Source organism: Arvicanthis niloticus, chromosome 18 (assembly GCF_011762505.2).
Source record: "Arvicanthis niloticus isolate mArvNil1 chromosome 18, mArvNil1.pat.X, whole genome shotgun sequence".
In the NCBI taxonomy this organism is placed as follows: Eukaryota; Metazoa; Chordata; class Mammalia; order Rodentia; family Muridae; genus Arvicanthis; species Arvicanthis niloticus.
The window spans coordinates 40,137,390-40,162,891 of NC_047675.1; the positions used below are offsets into that span (position 1 = coordinate 40,137,390).

The window sequence follows — 25,502 nt, forward strand, 5'->3', positions numbered from 1 at the left end:
GGTTGGTTGATGACAGTACTTGCTTCGTGTGTAGTTTTTGGTTTTATGAGACCAACACCACTCAGGGGGTTCAAGTAAAGATATTCCAGTAGGAAGATGCATGAATAACAAGGAACTCAGAAGGCAGGAGGCATGGCGGGACATCAAGTTATTCTCTTCAGAATGCTCCCACTTCCCGACTTTTGGGAAGCAACCATTTGTTGGGGAGATGTATTTGTTTATATTAAAAATAGCTCCCGGGACTGGAGGTAGTTAAGAGCACTGGCTGCTCTTCTAGAGGACCCAGGTTTGACACCCAACACCCACATGATAGCTCACAACCATCTGTAACTACAGTCCTAGGGGATTCAACACCGTCTTTTGGCCTCCATGGGCATCAGACATGCACAAGAAAATGGATCAGTGGTTAAGATAGTATCCTGCTCTTGAATGGGACCCCCGTTTAATTCCCAGCATCCACATCAGGTGGCTCACAACTGCCTAAAATTCCAACATCAGGGGGTTCCCACACCTCCAGACTCATCCACCAGGTGACTGCCACATACGAGCATACTCAGATGCAGACACGAACACGTACACATTAATTAAGAATATAATAAACCTGTTTCCCTAGAAAAAGAGCACTTCCTACTTGGACTGTAAATAGCCACTCTTCTCATATTGGATGCCCTTCAGCACACTCAGCAGCTGATGAGTGGGAAGACAAGGAGTTACAGATATTGCCCTTAAACATGCCACCCAGCATGGTGGGTGGAGATGTTTCCACAAAGCGGGAGCCTATTCAGGAGGCTGGGGAGTTGGCTCAGAGGATAAGAACATTTGTTCTACGAGCTCAAGAACCTGAGTGCAAAGCCATGTAAAAAGCTAGGCATGGCATCATGCGTGCCTGGGACCTACCTCAACACTGAGGGCTTGCTGGCTGCCAGCCTAGATTAGAATTCAGAGAGAGACTTTGACTCAAGGATATAAATTAGGGTGTCATAGAGGTGGGCACCCAGTGTTCAGTGTTCTCTGGCCTTCATGTAGGCATATACACATATACATACACTACACACACACACACACACACACACACACACACACACACACACACACACACCACCACAACCACCACCACCACCACCACCACATGCACACATAGTGTACTGTATTCTGTAAGGACTCAAGTTTCTATTAAGCTTGAAGTCAAATTCGCCCATGTTTTTTGAAGATAATACTGACTTAGTCTATGTGTCTCTGGTTTCCTCCTTTGGAAATGGGATTCATTGCTTATGTCAGTGCCACTGAGTTTAAAATAATAAAATGTACTCAGTACAGTCCCAACCACAAATCAGACACATCACAGACTTGAGCTGCATCCATTTCAAGAGGATGTGGATGATGCAATGGATAAACCCGGTCCATGGAGGACAGGTCACCTCTTCTGTACTGAAATAGATACTTGCTTCCCAGGAACAGTGGCATTTCTCATAACCCGATGAAATCACTGGATAGTTTACTGTAGGAACAGTCTGTCTTGGCCTTTCTGAGAGTTCAGTAGCTTGGATCTCCGCTCACAGTCACCACACCCACTTTATGAGGAGGGGACTCCAGGGGCAGCTGTGTTTTCAAAATGGCTGAGTGATTATTTTCTGGCATTTCTCTATCAAGATCTTGGAAAACCCATAAGTTGTTGCACAAAGGGAAACAGTGAGCTGAACTGTGCGTGGGGTGAGGTGAAGTGCTTGATTTGAGACAGAAATTCTTTTTACTGTTCTACAGGGACACTTTGGACAATGGATCTTTTCACAGAAGAGAAGTTGGTACACAGCTGATATTGTCCTGTGTCAGCTCTGAAATGGTTTTTAGCACATTCCCTCTTTTAGTTAAAAAAAAAGAGGGGCAGGGCTTCCTAAAATGTGCACATACTTCTTACCTTCTTAACTAAAGAGCTGTGCTCTGAGCCAGTGTTTCATGAGAACTGGTGCCACGTTTTAGGGCTTCATGCTTCATTAATTTTTACAACAAGCCTGTGAAATGGGTGCTGCCCAATCCTTGCCTTGCAGATGAGGGAACTGAGGACAGAGAAGCCAAGTTATTGATTTATTCAAGGTTGTGTAGTTAGAAGTAGTAATCTTGAACTCTATCTCCCCAGCCCCTTGAGAAACAGAACTTATTGCTGGAGGACATTTTGGTTTAAAAAAAATGACAGGAATGGTTATTAACCATCAAGGTAGGAAATCTGAATATTCATTTCAAAAGCATTTCCATTATACTGAAGTTTGAAAAAGAATTAGTCTTCAAGCCAGAAGCATAAACTTTAGCATATCCATGACAATTCCTTTGTTCCACAGATATCATTTGAGCACCTACTCTATGGTGTGACTGTGGGACCATTGTATGCCAGGTACTATAGAAACAAATACTTTCATGAGGCATACAGATGCCCTCCAATGGGCCCCTTACAAGATCCACATCATCTGAAGTGAGATGGGAGCTCAGCTTACTCATGGACAGGAGAACCTCAAGAAAGTATTGACTTTTCAACCCGTCCTTCAAGGAAGTCATCCTCTTTGACTTCCTCTGTCCTGTGTGAATGAGACCAATGCATGAGCGTGGGGGGCACAGGTAGAATTCGATGGGTTTTTTTTTGTTTTTGTTATTTTGGCTTCAAAGAGGCCTCACTGCGCTCATAATAGATCAAGCTGTTTTGCTTGACCAGATGCTAATGGACTTTGGGTTGTTGGATGGAACAGTTTCTTTTCTTAGATGGGGGCTAATGAAAAGGAGAAGCTCGTAAGAACCGTATCCCTTGATAAAAGATATCTTTTTCAATGTGTTCTTCCATGCGGTTAGCAAATAAAGTTAAATGCAGCTCTAAGAATAGATCTAAAACACAAAGCCATTGGGTATGTTGATGGCATCCATGAAACTGAGCATGTGATTTCCTATGGCAATGGCTTAGACACAATCTTCATAACTGTCTCATTTTAACAGTAATGAATTAACAGAAAATACCCTGTAACTTCTCTCATGCAGATATGAGTTAGATTCTATATTCTCAGATCCCTGGGGCCATCTTTAGATGTCCCTTCTTTGAACTACCTTCTCCCTATTGAAAATACTGCAGTCTTTCAATGGTTTCCCTTCATCATTGTGGATGCCCCTTATGCACAGTGCTGGCATAAATATGTGTGGTGATTGAGGAGAGATGGTTGGTTGTCTTGATCCCTTTAAATTAGGTGTCCTTTCTCTTTCTGTCTCATGGATAAACTGGTAGCCATTGCGTCTGGCTGTTTTCCATGTGTCTGCTTCTAACCACTTCCTAGTATGTTTTTTTTTTTTTTTTAACCTTTGATTAAGTGCTAGAATGTCTAATGACCAATCTAGTCAATATGTGTTTTCAGGCTAAGAGCGAACAGACTCTGAGGGAGGATAAAGGGCTGAATCAAAGTATGAGCTGCAACTCTCTTCACTGCCAGGAAAGCATTACTTATCCTCACAGAGATAATTGAATTTTGTTTTATTGCTGATATCTAGCTAAGTGGCATTACTATTAGGGACACTTTGGCAAGAAGGAAATTTTTTACAAAAGGAAAGAGGGGAAAGGAGGGGGAAGGGGGGAAGGCAGGGGAAGGGAAGAAAATGCAGTGTTTTGAGTGGTTCTCATTTTGAATATCTTTATGCTTGTTCTTCACAGTGGCTTGAACTTCATTGACCTGATGGTGAGACAGGGAAACATTGACAACCCTCCCAAGACACCCTTGGTGCCAGGATTCGAATGTTCTGGGATTGTTGAAGCTCTGGGGGACAGTGTAAAAGGATACGAGGTAAAGTTTCAAGTCTGATTTCAACAGTCGTAATCCTCTAGAGCCTGGGAGGCGGTAAAACTGTGAAAACATAGTTCAGATAATGGCAGCCATGTTTCATTTTGTCCTTTTGTTATTTGGTAATATTCACCATGTCTGCAATGATAGGACTTTCCAAAAAAAAAAAATATCATGGCTTTATTGGTTGCTTATTTCTTATGTTTTTTGTTTCATATATACATATATGTACGTATATACATCATATATACACATATACATATATGTTGTCTTGGCTGCTCTTGGCAACAGTTTGGAGAAGTAGGCTGCACAAATGTTGCTCTGTTCTTTCTTCATAATTACTTAATGTAGCTATTAAGAATATTTGATAGTGGCTAAGTGCATATCCTCTTGCCCCAGCTACGAGTATTATTTCCCACCATCTAACCAACTACAAAACACAAAAGTAAGTGGAGTTACTGTTTTATAATGTGGTTCCTTAAAGTATTTACTTAGTTGATACCTTTTAAGTTATCATGTATAAATTCTGAACTATTTTAGGAATGGATAGAGCAGGACTTTAAATTACAAAAAATTACCTTAAGTCAAATAATCTCCCCATAATAATAGGATAGAATCAGTGCTGAATTAATGGCTTAAGAAGAGGGCAATGGGTAAGTGGTTTAATCCATTATTCTGCTTTTGTACGCACATGAAATTCTCTATAATCAAACATTTAATTTTGAAAAAAAAGATGCATGCATGACATTTTCTACAAACTAAATACAATTTTGTCTATAAACTGAAACACTGACACTGGCCAGATGGCTATTGGATAAAGGTGCTTGCCCCCAAGCCTGATGATTTGCATTTAATCCCCACAACATACCTGGTTGAAGGAGAGAACTACACATTGTCCTCTTACTTCCACACGAGTGTTGTGCATGTGTGTGTGCGCACACACACACACACACACACACACACGATGTAATAAAAATCTAATGAAACACCTCAACAACACCGGCTGTATAAAAACTGCGAGTTGAGAATCTGAAAACTCACTACAAATCAAATTCAAGGGCTCTCACTCATAACTGAGATCTCAGCAGGGAGACTGGGTGACTGATATTTGAGAACTCACCATAACCCAGCTTTGTAGAAAAGTCATCTTTTCTCTAATCACACGTGATGTCCCCCCCCCCCACATGCTCAATAAAGGTTTTTACTATTCCCTCAGGCTCACAAGGTGCAGTAATTCTCTGTGAGGTTAAAAGGAAGAAAGCGGATCCCAGATTCAAGTCACCAAAGCCATTTGACACTTTCTACAGTCTCATGGCCGTTATCCATATTCTCAGCCTCACCCCCAGTGCTGCAAAAAGGCAATGCAAAGAATGAGAAAATGAAGGTGAACCCTGCAATATCCAATGCCAAAGCTCTCTCCAACTTGACCTTTAGCCTGTAGTTCATCCTCTCCCCAGCTGGAACTTCACTCTACCTGAAAATACCAAGGTTCCAAATTCTTGGTGATAAGTGCCCAGAAGCCTCATCCCATTTAGAGATGTGTCTGTCAAAGATTTCCAAGTAATATAGGGGAAGAAAAGCCCAGAAAAGGAGGGGGAGGGGGAGGGGGAGGGGGAGGGGGAGGGGGAGGGAGGAGGAGGAGGAGGAGGAGGAGGAGGAGGAGGAGGAGGAGGAGGAGGAGAAGAAGAAGAGAAGAAGAGAAGAAGAGAAGAAGAGGAAGAGGAAGAGGAAGAGGAAGAGGAAGAGGAAGAGGAAGAGGAAGAGGAAGAGGAAGAGGAAGAGGAAGAGGAAGAGGAAGAGGAAGAAGAAGAAGAAGAAGAAGAAGAAGAAGAAGAAGAAGAAGAAGAAGAAGAAGAAGAAGAAGAAGAAGAAGAAGAAGAAGAAGAAGAAGAAGAAAATGAGCTTTGGATTTTTCAATACAACTTTACTTTCTCTGTCCCTAGTAGATATTTTCACCAAGGCACACCCCTCTGCCTGGAAGTGCTGCATCTATGTGGATCTTTTGTTCTTCACTCTCCCACATAACCCCAAAGGAAAATCTCAGTCTGCTTGCTCTGTTAGCCATGAGCGTTGCATAAATAACAGTTACCAGAAGTGTTATCGGTCTTGATTTAGAGGGATAACTTAACATCCTCAACTAGATGCATTTGTTCTTTAAATATAGCTTATCTTCTGGTTAGCCCTGGCTTAAGAGTAATATCAGGCCTTCACGTCAGTCCCTCTCTTCTGCCAGTGATTTTCAGCTGTGCATAGTTTTTAAAGGTCCCCTGCGTGTTTCCATAGAGAGTGTGATATGAGAGAAAGCCAACATTAATACACTTCATGTGATTTTGATTTAAGAATCTTAATGCTGGAGATGGAATCCCATGCAGCGACATGGTCCATGGCATTCTTGGTGTGATCCATAGCAAAGGCATAAAAAGTTGCTGCTGGAGGCCATCAGTAAAGGACTAATGTGGGCTCATGGCCTCAGGACTGATTTTAGTTTTCTTACTAGAATCAACTAATTGGATAACTAGGCATTTGTATTGTACATATATGTGAGTGTTTGTATGTGTGCTGATCCTGTTGCCTAGTCATGCTTGCAATTTTGAGAATGAAATAAATGCATGAATGATAGACTGGTGTCGAGCAAGAGCCCTGAGAGTGGTCATACACTTCCACTGTGAAGCACATAGAGACACTCAATTCACTTCCTTCCATGTAGACGTTAGAGGCCATTAGCTACTCTGAGGTACCAGGTATGTGTCTCCATTTTCACAATTACATGAAGAAGAAGCCAGTGCTAGGCTCACTTCATGATTTGGTCCAAATGCTTACAGTGAAGATAACACTTAACCGAGTTGCTGCCAGTGGGGTGGCCTTTCTTTTCTCTCTCAGTTTGGTCACTGGGCATCCATTCCTTCTGCTTCATGCAGTGGAGAAGGTCTGTGCTTACCAGTGTGTCACTGACGTGTGGATGGCAGAGTTTCAGAACCAGTTTATTCTTCGTAAAACAGGTACATCTGTTGTTCTTTTGTTGGTTTCCATGCGCTGTGCTACATGCACTGGACCTATAGTACTTCATGAGTACAGTGTCCATTTCAGAGATGAGGAAAGTGCCTTGTATTGGCTGGTTTTATGTGTCAACTTGACACAAGCTGGAGTTATCACAGAGACTGGAGCCTCTCTTGAGGAAATGCCTCCATGAGATCCAGCTGTAAGGCATTTTCTCAATTAGTGATCAAGGGTCAAAGGGCCCATTGTGGGTGGTGCCATCTCTGGGCCGGTAGTTCTGGGTTCTATAACAAAGGAAGACAGGGGGAGCAAGCCAGTAACATCCCTCCATAGCCTCTGCATCAGCTCCTGTTTCCTGACCTGCTTGGCTTCCAGTCCTGACTTCCTTTGGTGATGAACAGCCATGTGGAAGTATAAGCTGAATAAACCCTTTCCTCCCCAACTTGTTTCTTGGTCGTGATGTTTTATGCAGGAATAGAAATCTTGACTAAAATTTGCCTTAAATAGTCACTTTCAGTATGGCGTCAGAGATGTTCCTCTTGAGTATGTTTTCATCATACAAACAGTATGTTTTCTTCAGAGCACTTTACCTCAAGTACAGTGGGTTACTTATTTGTGTCTGGAGTTGAAGTACCAGGATGCCAATCATGATGCCGCTCTAGCTCCTCGGCCTTTGACAGTGATTTGATATTTCCTTGGCTTCCTTTAAATGAAGATACTAATGGTCATTCATTCAGATACAAGGGCTATGATGGAACCCACCTTAAAAGAGTTGCTGCTCTTGTTGGATAAGGCTAGAAAGCAAACACTGAGCTATAGGGGAGAAAAACCAGTAGAATCAATTATAAGAAAAGTATGTAAAAACCGAACCATCTCTTTAGGAAAGTCATTAATTCCTGGGAATTGACATTGACCATAACAAATCTGTCACATTTGAAAGCTGGAATATAAAGAGCTAATGTTTCAAATCCCCAAATGTTTTCATTTATCCAGCATTTGGTGACTCATACCAACTGTTAGTGTTTCTTCTGCTGTAACCATTTATCTTTAATAATGATGTGCTACTTAAAAAAATAAAAGACCTTGTCATTTCAAAAAGATTGCTCTTTTCCTCCCCTTTTCACAGTGTTGGGATAGGCCAGCTATGGGTAGGAGTGCAGCGGCTACCCGCGCCTCCATGGGGTTCGCCAGCGCTTGCATGCAGCAAACCACACAAAGCCTTTAGGAAACACCTTCGTGTGCCACACATCCAGTAAACATCGCTCATCACTGTTCCCATCTCTTGTTTCACCCAAAGCCTGATTTCTCTTGTACTGTTCATGCCTGTGTGTTTATATGGATCTCTCTTCTACCAACCTATATGTCCGATAGGATCAATAATCCTGGGATCTGGTTGGACACAAACACAGTGAACTAAACAGGTAGGAAGAGTCTATCTGGGCATGAAAAAGCAAATGAATGTTCTGAACTCCTAGTCCTGTGGTCAGTGCTCTGGGGAGTTTTGGTAGATTTTTAACCAGCCTGCCTTGTCTGATTCTCTTGTCACCAAAATAAAGTGGTTAGATGACATCTGAGTCAGAAGGTACCTTGACACTGGCAGTGTATGATATGTCACTCAAGTTGGGGTGGGGAGAGAATGATAGAACCTAGACTCCATGGCCCTTGGAATATTTTAGTACATTGGTTGCAAAGGAACAAAAGTGTCTTGAAATTGGGAGGTAGACATGAATATCTTTGGAGATGCTAGGTTTGGTGTCATGGGAAGGAAACTTTAATATCCATCAGATTCTAATTCCAGAAATCCCCTCAAAAAATTAACAAAAAATTATATTTATGTTTAAACTTGAAATCTAAAATATGTCCATCAAAGTGGAGAACTTCTTCTATCCAGTATTCGCTGAGTCTGGGAGTACTTGCAGATTGAAAGAAGGAGAAAAAAGAAGGCAAGTTTGAACCAGAGCCACAGATAAGCTTGATCAAGGACGTCTCACTGTCTAGACCATAGAGGAGCCAAATCCCCAGAGAAAAAGGAAAGATGCAATTATCAGATACTCCTCTGTGCCTAGCCATCAGATCAGTGTGGTGATTAATTGTTCTCTCAGAGCAAGTAGACCTGCTCCACATTGTTCCTATTGCTGGTAAGCCTACCAGGGTTTGGTGACTCAGATATCTCTCCTGAGCTATCCTGGCCCCTGCAGGGATGCATTGATTCTGGGACAGAGATGTAAGGTACACTATACATGCGGTTCCCACCTCTACAGTTCCCATGACATATCTAACTGAGATCCTCTTAACCCAGGTCTGATAGGTGTCAGGGTACATCGGTAAGTCTTTATAGACACTGTGAAGTACACAGACTGAGGTTATAGCCACCTTATCCCCAATACACAGAGCTGTCTGGTCTTAGGAAGCAGACTACTATGGAATCTCTTAGACCACATCAACCCTTTCCTACAGGAAAACATGATCTTTACTCTTTTGGAACAATGTCTGAAACGCCCCCGTTCTCGTGCCATCAGCCTAAGAGCTTATTTTCTACTAAGATATTCCTTCCAGATAGAATTACCTCCCAAGCCCTGCCACTCAAAGTATTTGCCACCTGCAGTTTTTCAGAGAATGTGAACAACTGAAGAGTGTGAATTGTAATTCATTCACCATTCTCTCATCTGTTCTTGGAATCTAAGACTGAGAAACAGCTTAAATAAACAGTCATGGCAGGAGAGCATTGTGATGTCATGGAAAGATATGTGACGGACAGATCTTTGCCTATGTGACCTCAGGCCAGAGATAGAATGCACCCTCGGTTTCAACATGTACATAGCGAGACTAATACCCCCAGAAAGCTGTCATGGAGACTAAATATCTGATGTAATATGAAAATTAGTGCTTGGCAGATAGCATATAATTATTTTTGTTCAGTAAATGTTTTCTTTCTGTTATAATCAAATGTGCAAATAAAACAGCCTCTTGAGAAGAGAGGTTCCAAGCCAGGGTGTAAGACCAGGGGAGCTTGGGTGTGAGGACTAATCAAAGCCTTAAAGGAAGGGAACGCAGTACAGGCAGATGGAAGTTTGGGAAGGAGAGAGGAAGGACTGTACCATCCTTCTACTTTATCAGGTGTATGCACCAATACAGCTCAGCCTCTGCTCAAACCTAGACAATCTTCAGGATTCTAGTGACAGAAGACAAAAGTATAGCTCGGTTAATAGAATGCTTACCTAACATGCACAAGGTACTGATTTGAAGTCCTCAGTCACTATATAAAGCCAGACCTTCTGGTGCATGCCTAGAATCTCACTTCTTGGAAGGTAGAGGCAGGAAGATCAGAGTTCAAGGTCATCCTCAGCCATATAGCAAGTTTTAGGCCATCCTAGAGTATATGAGGTGATTTGAGAAGGAGGAGAAATAAGGGAGAAGGAGGAGGGGGAAGGGATGAAGGAAAAGAGTTATTCCAGTAACAGAATGAGTTTCCCCAAATTTGTGGCTGTGAGAGGAAACAACAGCAGGGAACATGGGTAGGTAGCTTTAGAGCTCCAGATCCAGAGATCCAGGACTCTCAATGGCTCAGTAAGTAATCATATTATTTATAGCAGTTTACTTGAGGTTTTACTGCAAATGTATAGAAAAGAGTTTGTTACATCAAAAACCAAATATGAAAATCACAATGATTTCTACAGAGCTCACAGTATATATGTATTGGGAGAAATGTTTATGTGTATTATGGAAGAGAAACGCAGTGTGCATTGTGTACCATGGACAGCTCCCGGTGTGTCTGGTCCTTGTCCTCAGAACCCCATTAAACTTTGTATTCCTTTATTCCCAGATTGGAGACCGTGTCATGGCATTTGTCAACTACAATGCCTGGGCTGAGGTGGTCTGCACTCCAGTGGAGTTTGTCTACAAGATCCCAGATGACATGAGTTTCTCTGAGGCTGCTGCCTTCCCCATGAACTTCGTCACTGCATACACGATGCTCTTTGAGATTGCCAACCTCCGAGAAGGGATGTCTGTGCTTGTGCACTCAGCCGGCGGTGGGGTGGTAAGTTTGCTGTTTGTGGTTCTGTTTCTTCAAGGTCATGATGGTACCAATGGAATTGAAATTGACAATGCAGTTCTTATGTGAGTTGTGGTCATTGGTAGGAATGATCTATAATAGTGGTGGCATGAATTATTGCAGTGGGGTTAGGTTAAGTGTCAGAGATGATCTCTCTGGGGCTTAGGGTGGTCTCATAATGTCATGCGAGGACACAGTGGTCTCAGGCATGGCTTTTGTAGAGAGACACTGATAATGAAGTACTGTGTTGAGCATTACAAGATACCTATTCACTTCACCTCCTACCGATACCACCTAAAATGCCAAGCTAGTGGATAATACCCTTTTCAATTAACTGAAACATTTGACTTGATTCTCGTACTAACGTTCTAATGCACTTGTGCTCTGGCATATTTTTGTTAAACGGGAAAAATGAGGACAGAGATTAACCTGTCACACTGAGAATTGCATATGAGCCCTTAGGTCACCCAGGAGAGTATCAAACATGGGAGTAGTCTATCTGCAATCTCTCAGAAGTATGTATGCCAAGTGGGGCAATGAAGGAAATCAAAATTTTCTGCTCTGTAGTTTAGGAATGGTGGGTTTTTTCTTCTATGGTTTCAATTTGACTTGATGTTTATGTCCAATGCATACTGTATGTCTTCATGTGGACAAGTACTAGGCTTGTCATGTTCTACTGAGGTTTGGCTAGAACTTTCATCTTTCTGAGAGTGGGCAGTATTACTAACCCAACAAATATTCATTAAGCACATGCCATGCTCTAGAGTCTATGGATGCATAGATTCAAAAGAGAAGGTACAATCTAAAGGAATTTGAGAAGTTTCTAAAGTTGTGAGTCTGTTTGGTGGCCTCTGGGATGAAATTATAGGATTGAATCTATCTCAGATATTTTAATTGTTGTATTGTTAATATTGATTTAAAATAAAAAACCTTGGCTTTTTTCAATTACCAGAGCTTTCTGAAGTGTAAAGCAAATTCTCTCTCTCTCTCTCTCTCTCTCTCTCTCTCTCTCTCTCTCTCTCATTCTCTCTCTCTCTCTCTCTCTCTCTCTCTCTCTCTCTCTCTCTCTCTCTCTCTCTCTCTCTCTCTCTGTGTGTGTGTGTGTGTGTGTGTGTGCGCGTGCATGCGTGCGTGCGTGCGCGTGTATGTTAGAAACAGGAAGACAGAGGTTAACACTGGGTCACCAAGTGTCTTCCTCAGTCATTTTTCACCTTATTTTTTGAAACAAAGTCTGTCACTGAACCTGATGCTCCCAATTTTCCTAGGCTGGCTGGCCAGCAAACCCTGGGGATCCTTCCGTCTATACCTTCCTTGCACTGGGATTATAGGAACCACCACAGATGCTAAAGACAGAACCCAGATCCTCATGCTTGCTTACCAGAGTAGTTTTCCCATCCCATGAATGTCATTTCTACAGCCTCACGTCCAAAGGCAATGGGTGTGAAATTTCAGGACATTTTAAAAATAGATCTTTAATCTCACTCACAAATTTACTGATGTCTTCTGGCCACTAGTAAAGATGGAATAAAACTAAATGCCCCCTAAAAATGAGATGGATTTCCATTCCAGCAATCTGCTAAGAGCAAGCAGGCCATTTAGAAAGCTGGCATTTATGGTCTCAGTGTGTTCTGCATACAGAGTGTGGGGATGTTTTCATGTTGCCAGCAGAAGCACCCATCTGTATGGTGATTCTGGCTTCAGTCCTGGAAAGGGCTATCTGATGGTTCATTACACTCACTTGACAATTTTGATTGGCTCTGGGATCAACTAAAATGCCAGCTCCTGGCCATTACTGAGACTTTCTTGATCATACTATTTTAATCAGGAAGGCCACCCTAAATACGGGCAGCATCTTCCAAGAGCAACCAAGATGAAAAAAGACATGGAAGATGCACCTTGCTCTTTGCCTTCTTGCCTGCACTCTTGATGGAAAGTTCATTTATCTTATTGCCACAACATCTTTCCATGATAGTAGAACCAATTTCTTATGCTTCCAATGTCGATTAATGATGAGTAGCTTTCCAGGAATCTTTAAGGCCTTCATATTAGGACTGCTAAGATGCCCAGTCTCATGGACTGAGCAAGCAAGTAAGCAGCATTCCCCCTGTGGTCTCTGTTTTAGTTCCTCTCTCTGCGTTCCTGCCTTGAGTTCCTGCCACAGCCTTCCTCAATGGTGAACTGTTACCTGGAATTGTAATCCAAATGAACCTCTTCTTACCATGCTGGTTTTGATTAGGATGTTTTATCCCAGCAACAGAGAGCAAACTAGAGCATCCCATTTGCATAGAGCAGCACTGATTTTTTTCCCTCTTTCTTTTCGAAATGAGAACAAATAGACACATACCAAGAGTACATTTCTCATATTAAAAAAAGAAATTCTTGGAAACTCACCATAATTTTTAACTGCAGATATTACCAACAATACCTAAGATGAGAAAGAGGTGTAGAGATTAGAGAAAGGTGACATTAGGAGAAGGAAAACAAGCTAATGGGCACCACACAGGCTGGGCTGTGTTAAAGCTTTGAGACAGACAACAGTTTTCTCTATTGGTTTCATAATGGCTGTTGAAATAAGGGAAATGATCACTGATGTAAGAAAGCTATGTTCACTTGATGGAACCAAACTCATTAGCCTGAGAAATGGTTTGGAGACTATGTGGCTGGTTTTCTGTGATTTCTCATAAAGAGTGTATGTGGGAAAGCCATGCGAATCTTCTCTAGAGCTGCCTCAGCATGTGCTGTACTTCCTCAAACTCTGCTTATGCTGTGCTACCAAGACTATCTAATGGCATTGAAGTAAAATAAAATTCAGTGAGAGTCAACATGTGAGCACCGAGAAGATGTGGTATGGCTTCATCTTTGGAAAGATTTAAAGGTATGGTTGGGCCTCTTATCGCTCCGGAGGAGGGCCTCTTAAAGGACATTTCTCCCAAACCAAATTGATAGGCATGGTGATGAAATCAGAGGGCACCATTAAAGAAAAGAGTGTGGACCAAGGACATACTCACATACACAGGCAGCCATATAAGCTGGGCAGGGGTGACACTGTCTTACAGAAATGAAGGCTGTCCTAGGGAAGGCTTGGACTACCTCCACCCTACATTGGGGAGATAAGCGAGTCCTCCAACTTAGAACTAATTTCTCCCAAGACAATGGCTGGTGACCCATTGTCTTGGGTCAGGGAGATGGTCATGGAGACCCTCAGGGAAATCTCACTTGCACTGTCTGTGACACCCTTAGAGGAGAATGGAGGTATTCCCTGCCACTGTCACAGCCACCCTGTGTCGCTGTGATAGGCAGGATAATGGCTTCTGAAGATACTTGAGTCCCTGGCCCCTTTGAATGTGTTCCCTTACATACCAAAAATCTGATTAGGGTAAGAACTTGAGATGAAAAAATTACCTCAGATTGTGACTGATCCCTATTTAAAGTCAAGAGCTTTTGAAGTTAGAAGAAAGAAGTTGAAGAGTCAGGGACAGTGGGGCTATGAGCCAAAGAAATCGGATGGACTCTAGATGCTGAGAGAGACACAAAATCTTAAGTCCACAGAAGGAAACGCCTCTACTAACATTATGGTTTCAGCTGAGTGAAATCGACTTCAGATGTGAGATTTCCAGAAATATGTGTTTTGGGGACTCCTAACTGTGTAGTAATTTGTCACAGAAGCCATTTTTTTCCTGGATTGCCCCTCACAGTGGAAATTCCATTGTGTCTTAAGAAAAGCACATGAAGCAATAGAAGAGATACAATTTATACCCTACTCTGAATGATTCTAAACCTACTCTTGATCCACTCAGCAACCCAGAATGTTGGGAGAACACAGGCCATTTGTTTTCATGTTTGCACTTACTCAGGACTGAAGGAAAACGGCTGTCAGTAAAGTGCTCACCATGGGAGTATGTAGACCCAAGTTTGATCTCCAAGAACCTATACAAAAAGTCTGAAGCCAAGGAGGCAGAGACAGGGGCATTTCAGGTCAGCCAGTCCCCACTACTTGGCAAATTCCAAGCCAGTGAGAATTACTGAGGAATGACCTCTGGCCTCCACATGGATGCACACACATGTACACACACACATACAAACACGTACATACACACACACAAATACATGCACACATGTACACATAAACACAAATGCATACACACACACACACACACACACACACACACACACTCCACTATTTAGTCAATTTTCCGGACTAAGTATAGACATTCAAAAAGCTGTGAGACAGTGGCCCAGGTTACATATTCTAGATTGCTACTGATGTGATAGTAAAGACGAAACCTCACCAGGATAAAACTGCCTAAATTGAGTTTCTGTAAAATATATCCAGTCTTAATAGCGCCAAGATTTCTGTCAGCTTTGCAGTAAAAGTTGGGGTGGACATTTTGCAGATAGCTCATAAAGAATACTAACTTAGGCTGTGATTTTATAGAACTATAATTGGGCATCGGGAAATAATTCAGACCAGAGCAGGATGTGTGGTCACTGGAGTGGCCCAAAGTAGCCACTGCTCCATCAAAGCCTTAGATAGAACAATTTCCTCTGACTATAGAATGACCAGATGGCTGGAGATGCTAATGCCACTAATCAAATCTTGAGAAACTGGTGGAAATTGATTCATGAGCCTTTATATGAAAGTAACAAAATAAGCAATGGTGTGGGACTCCTGTCAGGAACCTTATGGGCATGTTCCAGTCCTACTGAATACCTTGCTGATGAAGCTCTGAGTTCCAGTATTGTGACTCCGGGGTGTGTTCCGGTTCTGTATGTGGCATAGTCAAACCATATCTACTGGGAAGCCATTTGCATCTACTTGTGATGCGTGATGTTCTTCTCTACTTTGGATCCCCACCCCCCATCATATGAGCAGTGATCGCAGTGCAGTGAGCAACATCCCCATTTGATAGATGTAGGAGCTGATGGATAGGGAGTTATAGGGGTATCCATGTCGAAATCATAATGCACTGCCATCCTCTTGACCCTGTGCTTCATGCTCTTGATACTCTGCCACCTTGACGCAGCATCAGAGAGATAAGGAGATGAGAAGGGCTGGCCTCTGACCTTTACAGAGCTCCTCAGTAAAGGACTCCAGGAAGATGATGGCAGATTAACATCTTCCTCCCCTAGCTTCCTTCCAGCCACGCTGACCTCATCACGCTTCTCAGAGCACACCAAGCACTCTAAACACCAGTGCTTTCTCCCATCCTATTTCATCCTATTTTAATTCTTTCAGAATTCTTCTTCTTTTTTTTTTTTTTTTTTTTTTTTTTTTTTTTTTTGGTTTTTCGAGACAGGGTTTCTCTGTGTAGCCCTGGCTGTCCTGGAACTCACTCTGTAGACCAGGCTGTCCTCAAACTCAGAAATCTGCCTGCCTCTGCCTCCCTAGTGCTAGGATTAAAGGCGTGCGCCACCACCGCCCGGCAGAATTCATTTTTTTTATATGATTCAAATGTCACCTCCTCTGAGAAGCCATACAGCAGTCCATGTCTGGGCAATCCCTTTGTGAATGCTACAGAAGAATCCTTATAGCCATAAGGATTTCCTTTCAAATGGTTTCTCCTGAGCAGTGTTTCATGGTCTAAGATGTTATCAAGCAGAAAACATGGACAGTTGTGTGATCAAAAGCCATGAATTCAATACTCAGATCTGTCTTCCAATATCTATATACTTGTGGGCAATTTAAAATCTATAAAGTGGAAGTACCAATGTCTGCCTTATGACATCACATGAAAAGGAGAAAATAGGGTTAAAATTATGGCTGACATAAAGCTCATTAATTCTCCAAAGAAAGGGAGGGGGATGGTGTGGTAGGGAGAAAGGAAGAGAGAGAAAAGAAAGGATGGTGAAGAAATGGAGATTTGGAAGGAATGAGGGAGAGAACAGATACAGAGAAGCAAAAAGAGACTCACCTTTGTATTCATAGTGCCAAGAACAATCTTGGACCCAAAGCATAACTTACCATTTCTGGCAAATATTTGATGCAAACAAGGGTTTACTCTCATTCATATATTATACTTTTAAAGATATGCAACGAACTGACACCTTATCTCTACTCAAATTTATACAGTTTAATCACAAAGCATCAAACAAGCTCAGATCAAAGGGAATCCTTCAAAATATCTGACCAATACTACTCAAACCTGCCAAGGTCATGAAAATAAAAAGAGGCAGAGAGCCCCTGAGAAGCAGTTACATATGAGAGGAGACAAAGAAGACAGGATATATGTGTTGGCGCTTGACATGTCTTGGAAAAGACAATTGAGGAATTGTCTTTAACAGATGGGCCCATGGACAAGGCTGTGGGGAAATTTTCTTAATGATTGCTGTGGAATGGACCAGCTCACTGAGCACAGTGTCATTCCTGGGGAGGAGGGCCTGGAGGACATAAGAAATCGGGCTGAGGGAGCCTGTAATAACATGGCCTGTGCTTTCAGTTCTTGACTCTAGGTTGTTGCTTGAGGTCTTGCCCTGATTTCCCTAAATAGTGAAGGGAGAGGTGAAGACTAAGTTACTTTGATCAGTATTTTATCAAAGCAACAGGGAATCAAACTAGGAAAACGTGAAAGTGCAATATGGCACCCTAGATCAGCTCCTGGGATGGAGAGTATAGCCTAAAGGGAAAACTGGTGAAATTCAAAGCAACTCTGCAGTTTAATTAATACGATGTTGATTCTCTAGTTCAGATGAATGTACCCTGCAGTGGAAGGCATTGCCATTAAAGACAGCAAGGCGATGTTTATATTAAGTCTCTGTAGTCTCTTTTCTACCTCTTTAGAAAAAACTAAAGCTGCTCTAATGTGAAGAGGAGAGGGAAAGGCAGACAATTTCAGCTAGGGCATTCTTGGCTAAGGTAAATGGATTTTCAGAGTCTTTGCATTTCTCCAGCCTTGCCACAGCAGTCTCTCATCGCCCCTCCCCCCCAGCAAAAGACTGCTTTAGAGAAAATAACTAGGTCTTCATCAATCCTGGTTTTAGCTGCAAATCAGAAGGACTGGATGAAGCATCTGCAGTTCTTTCCTGAAAGTGAATGAGGTTTTATGCATGGCCTCCTAGCTGAGACTTTAGCAGGAGGAGTGGGAGGAGGAGGAAAGGAAAGGAAAAGGGGAGGAAAAGAGATAGAGAGAAAATAGTGAGGAGAGAGGGAGGTCTGTGAAAAGCTGATCTGTCCATGGGTCTCGGAAAGGAAAGCACAATATAACTTTCAGCTAATTGGCTAAAGCTCAATGACTACACTCCATTCGGTGTGAGTGAAGTATCTCCCTGTATCATTCAACCCCTTGAAAAGAAACAGCCACAAAAGGGAATGGGAAAGGGAAAAAGTCTCTACCGAAGCACCCTAAGTATCCACTAAATCATCCCAGGTGCCCGGCACTGGTAGTCCCCTCTAAATGATGGATTCATGATTCTTGAGCGTGAAACCTTGAGAACATAGACAAAGCCTCAGGGTTTTAAATTGAGGTGTGTAGGGTAACACCTTTCTTTCTTTTCTTGTTGCCCTAATATGTGTGTGTGTGTATGTATATGTACATATATATGTACATGTATATATATATGTGTGTGTGTGTGTGTGTGTGTGTGTGTGTGTGTGTGTGTGTGCAATTTAAGGGAGAAAGAGGTTTTCTGAACCAGAGTTCAAGGGCACTGTCAATCTGTCAATCATGGTAGAGAAGTCATAGCAGCAGAAGATGGAAGCAGCTGGTAACCTCATATCCACAATCAGGAAACAGAATGGCAAGTTAACAGTGTTGTCACCTCCCTTTCTCCATTTATACAGTTCAGGATCCTAGCTAGAGAGTGGTGCCACCCACAGTGACCAAATCTTCCCATCTTAATTAACCCAGTCAAGATAATCTCTCATAGTCAGTCCCAGAGGCCTGTCCCCCTCTAGGTTCTGTCAAGTTGACAATTGACCCTAACCATCTCAGCAAGAGTCACTTTTGATAAGGGATACTTTTCAATGGTGAAAAGTTGGTCTTTCTAAGGATCTCAGCACATTGTGATGGGGAGGGCATGGTAGAGCAGAGATTATGTCCCAACAGTCACAGAGCAGAGAATTCTCTCTGAGCAGATTTCAGTTTAGACAAGTATTTTGTTGAAAACAAAGCCATGATTAATCATGAAAGGCACCAGCATTGGCACAAGCACTCAAGCCTACAACCTAAGAACTACAACGAGTTCTTCTCTGACATGCTGTCCTTTCCAAACCCTGCGATTCATTCATTCACTCACTCATACAATGCAGTACATAGATTGTGCAGTACATAGATAGTACATAGATTGAACATCTTCGTTCAAGACGTTGATGTGTGCACTAGAAATTGAACAAGGAACAAAACAAATTCTCCCCTTTCAGTGAGCAGTTCCATAAATCAAAAGACGACACATAAAGTAAATGATCCCATAGATAGCTTTGTTGTGCGCTTTGGAAGGAGATGCATGCTAACATGAATGTTTATAACAGAGAACAGACCTGGGAGAGAACAGGGAATCAAAAGCCACCTCCTCATGGGGGTGCCATTTGCACTCCACTCTAAGAATGATGGGTGAACTGGATCATGGCAGAAGCAGAGAATCTTTGTGAGAAGTGCGTTTAGGATGAGCTGAGCATGAGGGCAGGGAGCTTTATGAGAATAGGGGTGGGTTTGGGCTTTCATGAGAAGTGGAGGGCATGCCGTTGGTTAGAGAATTCCAGACAACAGGGTATTTCCTATCTCCACTAACCTCTCCCCATCATCTGTCTTGTCTTGGTTCCTGTTGTTGTGGTAAATATGACCACATGCAACTTGGGGAGAAAAGGTTCTTTTCATCTTGTCACAGCCCATTAGCTATGGGAGCCCAAGGGAAAGCTCAAGGAAGGCAGGAACTTCAGGCAGGGACTCAAACGGAAAGCATGGAGGAAACTGCTTACCAGCTTGCGGTTCATGGCTCATGATCAGTCGGCTTTCTTATACAAACCAGGACCACCTGCCCAGGGCTGGGATCACCCGTATCAGTCAAGATAATGGCTTACAGACATGGCTAAAGCAACTGAAGCAATTTTTAAATGTTTTATTTTATTATTTTACATATTCACTTGATATCCCATGCACTACCCTCTCCCAGTCACCCCCCTCCACACACACAGAATTCTTCCCCCATCCTCTTCCCCTTCTCCTTTAAGTGGACGGTTCTCCTGGGTTCCTCCCACACATACACCCTAATAATTCTAGTCTCTGAGGCTAGGTGCTTCCTTCATCTCCCACTGAGCCAGACAAGGAAGCCAAGCTAGTAGAACATATCCCAAGTACAGGCATCAGCTTTTGGAATAGCCCCTATTCCAGTTCGGGACCCATATAAAGGCCAAGCTACATATCTGTTGCATATGAGTGGGGAGGCCTAGGTCCAGCCCATGTGGATGTTCTTTGGTTGATGGTTCAGACTCTGAGAGCCCCAAGGATCCAGGTTAGTTGACTCTGTTGGTCTTCCTGTGGAGTTCCTCGCCTCATCTTTAACTGAGGGTCGATCTTACAACTCTGGGCTGTGTCAAATTGCAGCTGAAGCTAACTGGGAGCCCATCCTTCTGCAATTACATTGTGGCCCCAGTATCACTCACCTGTGTTATTGTTGCAGGTCTTTAACTATTTCCGGCTTACAAGGTCCCCTCTTAATTTTTTTTTAAAATCTCTCTCTGTGCATGTGCGTGCGTGTGCGCGTGTGTATGAGATATGTGTGACTATGTGCATATGTGTACCATGGTAGTCATGTGGATGTCAGAGGACAGTGTTGAGAGTCAATCTTTGTTTTTCACCTTGTTTGAGACAACATTCTCTAGGTGTTCATTCTGACTACCCCAGGCTAGCCAGCCCATAAGCTTCTGGGGATTTGTCTGCCTTTGCCTCACCTCTCTTTGTTCTTTTAGCTCTTTGCTTGTGGTCAGAATGGTTCTACAACCCACCAATCTGCCATTATACCTTCTGCTGTAGTCATTGGTGGGGATAATGGGGAATAACAGGGGTTATTATCAGATGAAGTTCAATATCCTTTGCCTTCTTCCTGTGTGCTACCCATGCTGTCAGGATTCTCATGCAGCTCTTATCTGACCACTTCTCTTGGGTTTTTACCTCCGTGAGACAGAAGGACTTTAACTTCCAAAAAAGGTATGGGAAAGATGGCTAACTGACCACCTAGCTCAGCTCTCCTCTGTATGAAAGCTGCACAACCAGGGATTGCTTTTCAAACTGACTTGGCTACAGCTCACCCTCAGATCTAGCTGGGATGACATGCTGATATTGGGCTGATGGTGGGGTATAGACGGACTCTGCATAATACACACCACTTCCAAGTCTGTCTCTTTTATTATAATTTCCCATGAATTTTCTCCCCATTCTTGAAGGTGTTAAGTTCAACCCAAGAGACATTCTGAACCTGGAATCCTGAAATTTTTCACATTCTTTCCTGGCCCCATCCATCCTCTGCTCCATCATAATGAACTTCATGTAAGCAAGGGGAAGAAGAGAAACTGGTATCAAAAACCACTCCCAATTTCCTAGGATCTCCTTTTCCAGGAACCTGTGTTCCTTGAAGTCCTTGCAGGTTACGTCTGGTGTTCCTGCCTCCCAGTCTACATCTTCCTTCTCCTTGAGTTTTCCCAACCAAGGGCAATGATTCCAACCTGAGCTCTGTAGTTGGAAGGTCTGGGACCAAAGCCCAGTGCTTTGAACATCTGTTTAGCATCCCAGTTTCCTCATTTATATGAGGAATCAAAGCAATGCAGCTACTACTCAGAAGCTCTCTATTTGTGCTAAATGAGCTGACACTCGATTTGGAAGAGCAGGCATAGCATATTGGCAATGATAAGTGAGGGTGGACTAGCCTCATCCCATCTCCTCAACCCAGAAAAGTCTTACCTCATTATTTTTGGTTCATATATCCTGCTTCATAAGTAAATAGTTGTAGACCCAAAAGCTCATCACTTCAAAACATATTCTAGATGATGTGTTTGCTAAGAGGTTCTGTTACTGAATTAATCCCAGAGGAAAAATAACATCCCCCAAATTCTTGCTAAATTTAATCTATTAGGCTGTTTTGGGGAAGCTCTGGATCATGCCAGCCCATGCATTTCTGAGACATTTTGATCTGCATCTGGTGTGTATACTAGATGAATGAGATCCATTTGAATGGACTCTGTGCCTGTCCTTCCATCACCCCTCCACCTCTCCAGCATCCTTAGTCTTATCCTTCAGGGACCTAAATAGCAGCTACATACAAATAGTCACGGAGCTGGAAGGAGGCAAAGACATCACGATTCTCTGCCAACCACCAGCTGTGCACTAGATGCTTTGAAACATTTGTTTATTCCCTATTAAGTTCTCTCTGCTGCACTCTGTAACACCAAGGAGAAGAGAGTATCAACTCTCAGTTCCAAATCCCTCTGTTTAGTTCTTATTTTATATTCTCAACCACTCCATATGTAAATTTGGAGTAAGATTATTGCCCACCTTAGCAATTACTGGTGAGCCTAGATCAGCCCTTCTTATACCATCAACACTAACAAAAGTTTAGCTGCTATAATCCCTGGGACTAAGAATATCAATGATGCTGCCAAAGCCATGGAATTCATTAGTAAGAGGGTTAGGTTGATCCCAAGTCTCCAGGGCTGGGGACTCCCAAAGCAGTGCCCCCAACACTTGATACTACCCCAACAGCAATAGCATCAGAAACACCTACGTCTCTCTTCATTATTTTTCCTGCCTACCTCAGTTTGTGCCACAGAACAAAGGAGATTTTTCTGTGGCAAGACATTTGGTCCCTAAAGGGCCTTCAGTGATAGGAAACAGAACTGCTAAAAATTTAAAGAGAACAAAGTGGCCCTGCCATGTCCTTCATGAATAATTGACATCACCAGAATTAACTGCATCTTCACATCAGCAGAAAGAGCCAGGACTGGGGTTAAGACCTCCTCTAACTGCCGACCCTGGGAGACAAGTGTTGGTTTTCCTAAATGCCCAACATGCTCTCTAGATATGTGTTGGAATTGGGTCCCCACTCTCTGTCCTCAGAAACATTTGATGACAACACTGAGGATGGATCCCTTATGCCACAAATGTGATTTATATTTAGATGTGATTAAACACATTAGATATGTAGATATTAAATGTATTAGATAGATCTAAACAATTTTCTGACATAGGGAATATTTATATACTCTTCTAAGCTCTGTCCAGGTCTGGCAAAGCCTTCCTTGAGCCGCATTCTACTTGCTTTTAACTCCTGCACATAAATCATGATTAGCTTGAAGAACTACCTTTATCATAAATATTGTAAAGGTTGAGTTTGGCCTCAGAGGCAGGATCCACTCACTCAATATTAGCTGAATAAATATATCAGCTCTTTAGAGTAGACATACACAAGTAGATTGAGCTTCATAATTCCCATTCATTGTGAGACAGAAACTATTACGGTTCCATTTTAATAGAGGAAACTGAGACATAGAAAGGTGTGTTGTTGTTTGAGGTTACATTATAATGTGAACTCTCAGTGTAGGGGTTCAAGGGTCGAAAGGGTCTGGCTCTGTAGATGAGTGGGCTGTGTCAACAGAAGCCTTGTTTCCACTTGGAGTGAGATGAGATGGACTCTCCTCCTTGCATCTTGTTTGGGGCACTCCTATTCTAAATTGAGAATAATCTGGGTCCACCCAGGAGCTGAGGAATCTTCAGGCGGAGGGAAGACTCAGGAGATGACTTCTCACAGAATCTGGCCAAGCCAGATTGGATCTTCCTCTGACTATAACATTCCATCTGAAATTAAACCCCTAATTGCCACATCCACAAAGGCAAAGATGGTGCCATTTCTTCATTCCCGCATCTTGTCCCTTGAGCCCACATCAAGCACGTAGCTTGATGAATATTTAGAGATAGTACGAAGAAATCACAAGGAAAAAAAAATCAAAAAGTTTAAAAGGTAAACAAAAGCTTTTGTAGTAGAGAGTACAGATTCTAAGCTTAGCTTTTCTAGTTTCCAAGCAAGACACGGGGGCCAAGGCAGACTGACTTCTTTGGACCCTGTTAGTTTCTATCTGTAAGAATGAGGCTATAATGTCTATCTTGTGCTTCTCATGTGTTGCTTTTATAAAGAGGATTTTGTGTGTGTGTTAGGGGGAGGGGTGGATTGTCATGCTCTCCAGCACAGAGAAAATGGACATGCTACCTGCCATTATTAATAATACTACCAACACAGTATCATCATTATCATCCAATTAGGAATACCCAGTGGTACTTCGGCATTTACAGCCAGAAGCCGTTGAATAATGAGCAGCAGAGTCTGAGGGTTGCTAGCTTCTGACACCTGGGACAAGGGCAGATAAGGCTAATCATGCCACCTCTCATTTATCATCCCTGAAACTGTCTGTTTAGGGCACCGGAGTGTCTTGGATTACTCAAATCATCTCACTTGTGCTTTTCCAACCATTCAGTTTCCTTGAACACAGAAGAGATCATTAAACTTTAAGGAAAAGTTAGCTTCAGAGTTCTAGGTCCTTGAACACTTGCCAAGATCTTCAACCAAATGGACTAGTCTTCTCTGGGTTTAGATGACACTGGGGACCCATCATCTTCCCTCAGTGACACACCTAAAAGGTCATGCTTCCTTTTCAGAGCAGTATTGCCTTATTAAGAGAAAGAATTGGCTCAGATAGGAATAAATGAGGTATGTAGAATTTATATTCTTTTCATATTTGAAGAGCATAGACTAAGTTTCAGCTGACAGACCCTCTTGGGCTCTTGTCCCCAGGCCTAGATACCATGTTTCCTAGGATGACCTCTGATTATCCTGGCCACTTTCTTCTCAGCTCTCTCCAGGGTAAATTCAAGTTGCCCTTTCCTGACATATCCTCCTTGCTCAAGATATAGTTGTGCTCCCCCCACCACTAAATTATACACCAGAACAGGACAATGAAAGTAGAGGACTCCCGTTCCCTCACAACCCAGAGTTATCCCTACACTACACCCAGACATAACTGCATAACTGTCCCCAAAACATTTCATCCTATTTCTTCCCATCCCTGTGACTTCTGGTCCCCCCCCACACACACACATACATACACTCTTTTTCTGTTTCTTTCTCTTTCTTCTCATTTTTATTTCTGCATCATACCTTTTCCTCTCTGCATATTTCTGCCTTTCTTTTCTGCTCCATTTTGTTTCTTTCATTTTTTTGTCTTTTTTCTCCCTTGTCTCACTCTATTGTGCTCTCATTCCTTCCTCCTTTTTATCTCTCCTCCTTTCCTTCATCTGTGAGGTATGAGCATTAGAAATAACTGTGTTGGCCTTTGGATAGTATATATCAAGCAATCCTTCTGAGAACTAAAATGCATGACACAGGGTGTTTTGTTTTGTTTTGTTTTGTTTTGTTTTGTTTTGTTTTGTTTTCAGCACTTGTTTCAGTGATAAGAACTGGGAGCAGGAGTTATGAATGCTGAGACTGAGGAACATAGTCTATAAACTCATACACTAGGACATCATACATGAGTGTTTATGAACTAAACTTAGAACTGGCATCCAGGATGGGGAGGACATGGAGGAAGAAAGGAATAAAAAGGACAGAAAGAGTATTGCAAGAAAGGTCATAAATACATGACCTGGACATGCTATAGGAACTTAATATAA

At 42.5% G+C, this 25,502-nt stretch overlaps 1 protein-coding gene across 1 annotated transcript in view; it reads left to right on the forward strand.

The window, feature by feature from the left end:
* Nucleotides 1–25,502, forward strand: part of Vat1l (vesicle amine transport 1 like) — a 165,347-nt gene that overhangs the window by 22,412 nt on the left and 117,433 nt on the right. The window contains exons 2-3 of the mRNA XM_034522935.2: nt 3,680–3,809; nt 10,627–10,842. Of these exons, the coding sequence (XP_034378826.1) occupies nt 3,680–3,809; nt 10,627–10,842 (346 nt within the window). The remainder of the gene's footprint in view (nt 1–3,679; nt 3,810–10,626; nt 10,843–25,502) is intronic.